This window comes from Poecilia mexicana, unplaced genomic scaffold (genome assembly GCF_051168715.1).
Source record: "Poecilia mexicana isolate PSO_F unplaced genomic scaffold, ASM5116871v1 scaffold_21, whole genome shotgun sequence".
NCBI classification, from domain to species: domain Eukaryota; kingdom Metazoa; phylum Chordata; class Actinopteri; order Cyprinodontiformes; family Poeciliidae; genus Poecilia; species Poecilia mexicana.
Window position 1 is genome coordinate 21,716,554 of NW_028263390.1, and position 10,395 is coordinate 21,726,948.

General features: G+C 39.4%; 1 protein-coding gene across 1 annotated transcript in view; it reads right to left on the reverse strand.

Annotated features, from left to right (window-relative positions):
• The window catches only part of clvs2 (clavesin 2), a 31,604-nt gene extending 21,801 nt beyond the window's left edge, over positions 1-9,803 (reverse strand). Inside the window, exons 1-2 of the mRNA XM_014986052.2 lie at positions 8,688-9,803; positions 5,166-5,340 (exon numbers count right to left, since the gene is read on the reverse strand). Of these exons, the coding sequence (XP_014841538.1) occupies positions 5,166-5,340; positions 8,688-9,076 (564 nt within the window). The 5' untranslated portion in view covers positions 9,077-9,803. The remainder of the gene's footprint in view (positions 1-5,165; positions 5,341-8,687) is intronic.
• Positions 9,804-10,395: the final 592 nt, after the last annotated feature.

Consider the following 10,395-nt stretch of genomic DNA (forward strand, 5'->3'; position numbering starts at 1 on the left):
TCAGTGCAAATAAATAATCCACAAAATGATTTTATTCATCAAATTTGGCTTGAAATCTTTCCCTAAATGTCATTTGTTCCTACTGGTGGCAAAAACCACAGCATAGCACAAATGGAAAATCAGTATTTAAATGGGAAACTTATTGTTTGCAAATCATTTCATAATTCTGTACATATTTCTAATTTTACACCAGATGGTTAACTATGAATGTTAGTTTATTACCAGGAGAAATTAAAAATAGACTTTTTAAAATGACGGTGGTCAAACTGCAGCACATTACCATGATCATCTCAGAAAGAGACCAAAACCAGTAATGATCCAGTAACTGGGAGGGAATTACATCAATATTCCAGTTTAAAATAATGACTTATCTAATCTTTGATCATTTTAATGTAGCAATCTGCTGTTGCTTTTCTTACTGTCTAATATTATTACAACATGTTATCATATTAGTACTTAAATGGCATTAAATGCATCCAAACACCAAAAGCACAGATGGTTGAAGTCGCGACACAAACAGTGTTTGTCTTTGAAATAAGGCCAATTTTTGCCAAATTACATTTAATTGATCGAATCTGTTTATCACATGTAGATAATTGATAACATTAAACATGACTGCTGTTGGACATCCATCATCTTTAGCGTCAAAACTCCCACTTTGGGATCTGATCTGTTAGAATCTGTTGTTTAGCTGCAGATTTCTGACTGGAAGTTCATTCAGTGACCTTTCCCGTTTCTCTGGTTCCCGTCTGTCTAGACTTTACAGCCAGAGGCAAAAAAGACCCAGAAGAAAGTTGTGAGAAAAACTAAAATTACAGAGCAGATGAGAAGCCTTGAGGAGCCGCCTCGGACTCGGCTCTGCTCTGCACACGATGCGGAGCTGCAAATTGGATGGTGAGGGATGTGGTCTGCATGCTGCTCTGTGTTGCTACTGGATCAGGGTCGGCGTGACATGAGCAGAACCGAAGCACAGCGAGCATCAGGTGTCATTTTGGTTTGTTTTACAATAACTCAGGTTCATTTTTTGGTTTGGCACATTTATGACAGATTCTGATGTGAAAACACAGACTAGATCACAGCTGTCACAATAACTGGATGATAAATCGTATCAAAAATTATTGGGATAAATGAGAATATTGTCATTTTACAATTATAATGGCATAATGATGCAAGTTTTCCCTCTCAGAAACTGAAGTTTCATTTTGCGAAAAAGACTCGGCATTAGAACCAGAAGACATTTCTGAAATCTGACAATATTAAATATCAAAATGGAAATTATCAAGCTCATTTCATAAATTTATTAATTGCTTATTGAAATAAAAAACTTAAGATGAAATAGAAATAAATACAAGATACTGTTGATACCCACGTTAGTTTCTCTTATAGATATTTGAGTCCAGAAATCAGACGATTCCTCCAGAAACAAAAGCGAACCCGATCCACAGCTTCAGAGCTGAAGTTGGTGTTTCAGGTGGGAGTTAATTGAACGATGCGCCGGGTGTAAAGCTGCCATCATGCGACTGACGGCGCTGCAGAATGAACTGCATGGCTGCCATTCTGCTGCTTTAAAGTCTCCAACCTGAAGTGACTCATTCTCACTGCTCCACTATCAGATTCTCTCTGGGCACCGGAGTGAGTCAGCCTCTCCTCTGCTGCTCTAATAACTCCTCTTCTTTTATTCAGAAAGAAGAAGCAGAGTTAAAACTGTGATGGTGCCACAGAGGAGTCTTTATTCGCTGAGGTTTGGATGAAATCTCGTTTAAATGGACGACTCTCAGTCATTAGTCCATTTGATTCAACAGGAGACAAACAGCAGGGAAGGATTTCTGTAAAAAGCTGTGATCTGCTTCATTTTGCTTAAATATCAGAAGCTAATTTCAGATTCAAATGAACACTCAACGCTCTGCACAGCAAGAGTCCGTGTGTGTGTGTGTGTGTGTGTGTGTGTGTGTGTGAGGTTTCTTCATACTGTGTTTTCATTCTGGAAAAACAACCAAATTTATTCGCCTTTTCTATCAAGTGATATTCACTCAATAACTCATGTAAAAATGCAGTTTAGAATAGCAAAGCTAATAAGTGATCAATAATTCATACTCTGTCTGGTTTTGTTTGTCTGGTTTTGTTTGTTCATTTGGGTTTAAACAAACCCAAATGACACCTGATGCTCGCTGTGCTTCGGTTCTGTAATTTGTAATTCAGAGGTTAAATGTTCCTCATGAGCAGAAGAAAGTTTTGCTCCTGGATTTCACAATGAAAATGACAAAGTGTTTGTCTCAAACCATTTTAATTAAAGGAACACCTTTATAAATAAAGGTTAAAATAAAACATGCTAACACATGACATCACCCTGTTCAGTGACTCAACACCAGGGGATTTTAATACTAACTCAGTTGAAGGTTCAACGCTGTTTTTTTCTGATGGTTTTATTTTATTTTATTTTTACTCATTAATAGATATGATTTCATATCTAACTGAATAAATTACTTTCCTCAAAAACACTCAAGTAAAACTAAAATTTCAGGTTTTCTGAGCACCTTAAAGTAAAAAGTACAAACATATCGTGCTTAATTACAGTAAATGCAACTAGTTACTTTTCACCCCAATAGAAACCAGATAAGATCAAATGAAGTCAATGATTAATAAACAATAACAAATAAAAAAAAATCATCTCTACATAAAATAGACCAAAGGTTTGATGAGATTTAAATGATTTGTTTCTGGTTTAATCAGATAAACCATTTAGAATGAAAGAAGCCATAAAATGCTTCCAGTTTCAGAAAAATCTCTGTAAATGTTTAACTGTGTGCTCCTAATGCTGAATATGAAAACATGTTTCTGTGATGAAAACTCATGTTGATCTCATCTGGACGGTTCAGTTCCTCCTAAATGTGTCTGGCCCTTTAAATCTGCAGCTCAACAACTCGATGAACTCCAAGCAGATATGATGCAATAAGATACAAGACGCTTTAATTTAAATAGAAGACAGAAAGTGCAAATATTTTAGACCTACAAAGCAGATCTGGGATCATAAACTCTAACAGAAACTATAGATTATAAGTATTTATGAGCCTGGCAGGTGGGATTTTTGGAATATTTCTGGAGACGTAATGAAAAGTAGTCAATGTATTTGCTTGCCAACTGGATGAATAGGTAATGAACTCATTGATGTCCAAATAGCTGCATTCACAAAAAGATCCATAAATACTGAAACCTTCCCCAGATAAATAGTGTAATAAAGCAAATAAATAAGCAGAATTTACATGCAGTAAATTCTAAAATTGCAATATAGATAAAAAGGTTTTAAAACAGAACGTTAGTTTAAAGAATCAGTCTAAAATTGTGGAAGGGAAAATCTGCAACCTGCAGTGACTCTGAGTTTTTGAATCAATCTCACCGTAAAGTGCCTCGGGTTACAGAGCAAATAAAATCTGGCTGAGAATTACCTGCAGTATATATCCAATTTTATGTAACATGTTTTACTTCCCCTGAAGGGAAAGGTGTAATAGATCTATAGAAATGCCTTTTTCATTGCTGATAGTGGTGAAGGATGGCAGGATGAGCCAGAGGTTGCAGGCGTGCAGCCGGGTATTTGTTTGTTGGGTCTGTTTTAGCTCTTTTCCCTTCGGTCCCTTCAGGATCTTATGTGTGTTTCTGACTTTCTGGAGGTTATTTTGGTTCCACAGTGGAAAAAAGGAGAAGTTAGTGTCTAGTGTGCAGCCCTACAATGGCCTGGTTTCATATCAATGGTGGATTCAGCCTTTTGCCTGTTGGCTGCATGAAAAGGACACTTATGGAGACATTAGAGAAAAATTAAACATTAATATGCATAATATTAATGTTTCACTACATCACTACATTTTGACGCATTTACATTTTGCAGTATTTGTTAGTTTAAGTAGCAAATACTCTCTTTCTTCACGTTCAGCAGTTTTCGGGTGAAATTAATGCTAAAAGTTGCTCTGACTTTGATTTCCACCACAAACCCATCAGATAATCAGTCACAGCACACCGCGTTGTCTCTCTCTTCCCCCAAGAATCGCTCTCCCCCGTTGGATCTAACTTTGACTAATGGAGCCCAAAACAAATTGGCAGATGATTCACAGCCATGTTGTGAAAGCAATAAGGAGCTCCACTCATCTGCACATCAAACCTCACACACACGCAGAGAGAAGAGAGACGTTTTCCTCCCAGGTTTGGCTGCTGACTGCAGGACAGCTGAACTCTGTCCGCCGGCGTTTTCCTCCACTAACTCATTTTGATAATGATGTTAAATGTGAGCCGAAGACCGAGAAGACAAATGATTTTCCTGGGATCTGGAGAACAAGGAGGGCATTGAGTGCCTTCGTGTTTTCCTAGTTTTCACAACCCTGAAGCAAAATAATAAAAAAGATGTTTTTTTGGTATTCTGATGTTCTTTTTGGTACTTTTTGAAAGGCAGAATTGAATGTAAGAGGCGTATTTTGACAGCAGATTAATGGAAGTGAAGCTGCAAAAGAAACATGCAGCCTTTTAGTGTTTTCTGCCTCTGAATTCAAAGAAAAGTAACATTTTGGTTGAAGTGGGATAATTTAAAATTGAACAAAAATCAAAGTTAGAAAAAAATGACAGAAAAGGTAAAGCATCACAAAGTGCAAACTAAACAAAAAGCAGGTCTTAATTAAAAAATCTTAAGTCTGCTACTATAATTTAAATCTGAAGAAATAAAAGCAACGATTTATGTGCTTTTCATGCTAAATACAACTGGATGTTATTTGTGCAATAAGATGTTATATTAATGTGTAATTTCTCTATCAGGTTGTGTGTAAGAACAGTAATAAAAGGACTGGTGCTAAACCAGAGCCCGGAGGGTCTCCATGGAGACGGCTGAGCCAATCTCCTCTGATCTTATTGACTGAAACCCTCAAAGTTCTTTGGAAACTAAAAAGCTGATCAGTTTGAAGATGAACCAGATCACTCTGGGTTCATGAGGTCAAACTGTAAAATGAACAAAACAAAACTAGAACTGAATTAATCATTGATTTAGGATCTCGTCCAAATCAAGTTTAGTTAGCGAAAACAAACTTCCATAACAACATCATCATCTGTGGAGGACAGCTGCAGTTTCTGCAGTTCTGGACACGTTTCACAGCCTCAGTCAGACGCCGTTTGGTCATGCAGCTTCTTACCTGCAGCCCCTCGATGGCCAGCCGCAGCATGCTGGGGGTCAGCTTGGAGGCCTGCTTGAAGGTGAAGTTGCTCCAGTCGATGATGAGGATGAAGCCGTTCACCTGCAGCTCCGGGTCTTCGATCATGGACTCCAGAGACAGCAGGATGGCTCGCAGGATGTCCACAAATGTGTATCTGAAGGAAACATGACAAGGTTTTCTCTTTTCTTTGAAGTAAAACATGGATGTTTCTACACATAACTCAGATTGTTTTCATCAGTTCTGCCTTTCAGATCCATAATTCCTGGCAGGTTTCTGTGTTTCTGTTTTCTGTGTAGCTAACGCTGTAGCTGACCTTAAGGCTTAAAATCTGCCTGCATGTTTCATGGCTCTTTGGTTATTGCTTCTCAGTTATAAGGTCACTGGTTCCATGCATGTGGCATCAGGTCAATTGACCAGTGCAAACTGCCCTGAGGTGTTGAGTGCTGAAGTTTCCACAGCTACAGTTTGGGTTCAATACAGATATCCAGTATTTTATTGTGTTGTTATGCAGTAAGACACACAAAAAAGTGCAAAACAGTTTTATGAGGGAAAATTATGCATGGTTTTAAATTTCCTTCAACAAAAATCTGGCAAACATTCATATTCAGACTTTATGAGCCGACAGTTTGTAGGAAAACATTTTACTGCAATTTTAGCTCCAGCACATCTGGAAAATGAAGGTTTTCCTTCTTCTGTGCAAAAGAATCAGGTCAGATTACATGGAGAGTGACTCTGAATATCAAGTTCAAAGTTTTACCATTGAATCTTATTTACATTTAGGTCTGGACTTTGATTAGGCCATTCAAACACCTTTGATATAAATTTTCATTGTAGCACAGGATATTTGTTTCCAGGTTTTCAGTCAGGACTACTTGGCTTCTAACACTCCAAGTCCAATAATGGTATCCACAGCATAATACTGCCACCACCATGTTTCCCTCACTGGTGATTTGCAGAGTCGGTCGTCTTCCTCAGCGTTCTGACTGCTAACATGTAGCATCATCTGACCAAAGTATTATCTTCCTCATTCTCTGTCTTTATGCTTTTTCTTGCTACTTTCTCAAAAACATTTGTGGGCTGATAGTCACATTTTTCCAACTTTTAGTTAGCTTACTCTTATTTACTTCAGAAATGTTAATCAGTTTGTGTACAAAAACCAAATAAGATCCACATAAATTTATATTTTTTAGGATCACAATGTGGACCAGTTCAAGAGGTACGGCTGGAGAGGCCTGGCTAAATTCACAGCTAATGTAGCTTCCTGCTCAGTTTGATTTGCTTTTCAGTCATGTTGGATCTTAAACCTTAATTGCCAGTAATGAAGGCTCCTGCATGTGGCTCCTGCAGAAATCAGCTATATAAGTTGGTGCCTCAGTGGATCCTTGAGGATTTTCATCCAGCTGATGCTTCAGATTCGTCCGCTGCTCAGTTACCATGACATCATCTTATCCTTTCATCTCTTGGTTGCATCATGAAACTAAATCATTGCACAGAATCTAAATCCATTTTTTGCAGTAGAATCTCCATAATTAACAGTAATAATATAAATTTTTATTGATTTGTGCATATATTTAACACTAGGCAGACTGAGACAGAGATCAATCTGTTACTAAAACTCTGATTATTTAAAGACTAACCAGGCCTGATCCCTTTTTAAAGCCAAACAAAATCAGGTTCTGACCCGACATTTGCCTTTATCCTCAACCTAGATGCTAATCCGACCAAATCATGGAACAGCCTGCGCATTTCTGGGAAAATGTGGGAAAAACGAGGAGAAAAAGAAAGAGAATGACACAGCAATATTGTATAAATAATAAATTAGAACAAATTTATGCAAATTAATGATTGATTCAATGTAGTTTCAAACTAATTTATTCAATAAAACTCATCAATACAGGCCTTAAGATAAATGTTGATTAAGCAATACCACAGTAGCAGCTTTCTTACCCTTTGAAAAACCTACATGGTTGAACTTTTTAAATATTCATAATTATAATATTATTTTTACTATCAACAGTTTCTGGATGAAACCAGTGATGTCCAGTGGGCCTTCAGGTGATTTATGGTTCCCCATCGAGCTCAAAGCAGGTGATCATGGTGTGTAAAAGCAGGCCTGCTTCCTCTCAAAGGATAATGAGATAACGAGACTTCAGTCCAGCAGCTGGTCGATCCGTCAAGCTGCATTCAGGCCCAGAGCTGCTTTGAGCATCCAAACATGCTGACATGCAAAAAGGGGATTGTTGGTTGTAACTCGCCTGCTTTTTCAACCAATTAACAAGCAGATATGTGCAACACGTAGAATTATTTGTATCAATAGATTTTTAGCAAACCTATTGATTTGAAGAGTGCAAACATCAATAAAATGCCAGTTTTTTTATGTAAGAAAAATAAAGCTATGACCTTTTGTTCCTATCATGTGACATGCATGATGTGCAATTCCACTAAAAAACAAGAAACAAATGTTAAAAATGAAAAAAAGTTTCTGTAACCTGGTTGGAAAGTATAAAAAAACCTTAAACTGATACATTTAACTGTTTTTACCAACCTGCTGCATTCTACCTGTAAAGAGTTTTACAAATGAATTAGATGTTCTTATGTTCTAGTTTGGGCTTTTCTAAAACTCAATAGTTTGACTCAATATTAAACTGAAAAAAAAAAACATACATGAATCAAGATCCAACAAAGAGTTTACAGTTTTAGAAGAATTACTCCTGATTTGAAAAGGGAAATACCAGAAATGACTCAACATCTGCTTCACTTTGAACTAGTTACATTTACTCTGTTACATTTACTTGAGTAACTTCTGGAGTATTTTTATTGCATTGTACTTTTTACTTTTACTTGAATACTGTCATGAAGTGTTGCTGCTCTTACTTGTGTAAATCTCTGAACTCGAACTTCACTGAATGAAGAACAAACATGTTTCATCCATTCACCAAAGACACACCTGCAGTTTTTGTTAAACTTCCATAAGTTTTACATTGAAAGGACATGATTTTTTTTTCTTTACCTGATTTTGTAATTATATTATTTATGTGAACTATTTTCATTTTGGTTTCTAAAATACCAATATTTCCACACAACTTCAATTTTTACATATTAAATGATTGTTTTGATCATTCAAATTTCAGAACATGAGTCGCCTTTTTACAAAACCCTTTTCAGTCATTTCTTGCATGATGTTTATTTGAGTAAAAACACGTTGAAGTGGTTCTGCTCTTACTTGAGTTAAATCTTTGGGGACTCTGTCGTCTCTGTTAAAGTGTCCAAACATATTAGTCCATTTTCTGTCGTTAATGACCCGTTTTACAATGACTATGTCTAATATTTCACAGCTGTTTGGAGCAGGTTGCTGCAGTGCTTCCTAATGACTGAGTGGTGCTGAACGGACAGCTCCTCCAGCCTCACTCATTTATTTCTACGGTTTCACAAACACAGATGTCTTTTCAACGTTTTCGGCCCTAATTTCATAAACAAAAACAAAAAAAACTTTTCTCTCACCTGCTCTGGTCCCAGTTGGCTGCAAACAGGACCAGGATCTTCCTGCCGTATTTGTCCAGATTGGACAGGACTCCCGGGAAGCCGTCCTTCAGAGCCTGCTTGATGCCCGGGTCGGTGGCCTTCAGGTTCTTGAACATGTCCAGGTTCTGCTGCCGGTACTCGAAGTACTGTGCCAGCAGCCGGAACGCCTCAAAGTGGTTGAATTTCCTCGCCCTGAGGAATCTGAGGATGAAGGCGTCGTCTGTCCTGAGGAAGCCGATGTCCGGCCGGGTGATGATCATGTCCCGGACCTCCTGGATGTCCTGGTGGAGAGTCTCCGGGTTTTCCTTCAGCTCCACCTTGGCCTTCTCCAGGGTCTCCGGAGAGAGGCCAGCCTGCAGGTGAGTCATCGTTTGCAACAGCTGTCCCTCCGCGGGGGGTTCCGGCCAACCAGCTGAGGAATCGGTTAGCAACAGGGCAGGGAAGTGGACGGAGAGCGTTTAGTGATCAGTGGCTGACTTCAGATGGAGGCCTGCTGCTCTGAACACGTAATCCACCCTGAACTGCCACAGACGCCGCCGCTGCTCTCATTCTGTGATGCATTTTCTACATATGGGCCGCTCACTTTTACGCACACAATCATTGTTTTTTTGTTGTTGTTTTTTTTAACAAGATTTGAACTTTATTATAATTTCCAGCGTGCAGATGACGAAGCGACGTCCGCCGGGGCTTCAGGCTGCACCAACCTGCTGCTGATCCGGGTGGCCTGAGCGACAGCCGCTCGCCTCCATGTCAAAGCCGCTCCGCGCTTTCTCTCCCGATCTGTGACTCACTGACGACGGCAGCATCCCCGTCTCCCCGAGCGTCGCTCGAAGCGGCCGGACAATGCGGCACGACCCTGCAGCCGCTGCTACGTGAACACCAGCAGACCTCCGCCTTCAAAGCGCGTCTCCATCCGCGGACCTCCTGCGAGCTGCTGCTGGATGAATCCGCTGTTCAAAGCGTAAATCCGCCGCTTATTCTAGGAGTGAAAGTGAAAGGCATCAGAAGGGGAGGCGTCCGGTAGTGTACAGGTGTCCCGTGAGGTTTTGCCCCCCTCCTGCCTCCGGTTGCTGCTGTTTGGAGAGGGGTGGGGTGGATGAGGTGGGGGATTACCGTCTGTTCGCTGGGAAAGTGACTGACATCCAGAGAGTCTCTGCTCGGTGTGTGGATACCACCGGCGGGGGGGATGGAAGGGAAGGGAAGGGAGGAGGTGGGAGGAGGGGGAGGAGTGAGAGATGAAAAGACAAGAGAGAAAGAGAGAGAGAGAGAGAGAGAGAGAGAGAGAGAGAGATGCCGAAACGGGATGCAAGGAGAAAGAGAGGACGAGGTTTGAGAGGCAGCTTAGCTAGATAGAGGATGGAGAATGAATAAAAAAAAAATCATAATTTAGATCGTAAAATAAAACTAAAACTAATGGACTATAGGCAGCATTTGTGGCCCTTTCTCACTTTTCTTTGACCCAGTTATGTTTGAGTCTTTATATTCTCCTGCTTAAAGTTTTATGCATTCATCTTTTAAAATACATGAATGCATTATTTGCTAAGTGCTGCTAACTACAGCCTTAGATAACATTCACTGCACTGAAACTTTTCCATGTTTCATCACACAATTCAAAGCATTTATTGTGATTTAATGTGGTAAATTTCAAGTTAGAAGAAAGATTGCTTAGTTCCCAAAAGCTTTACGA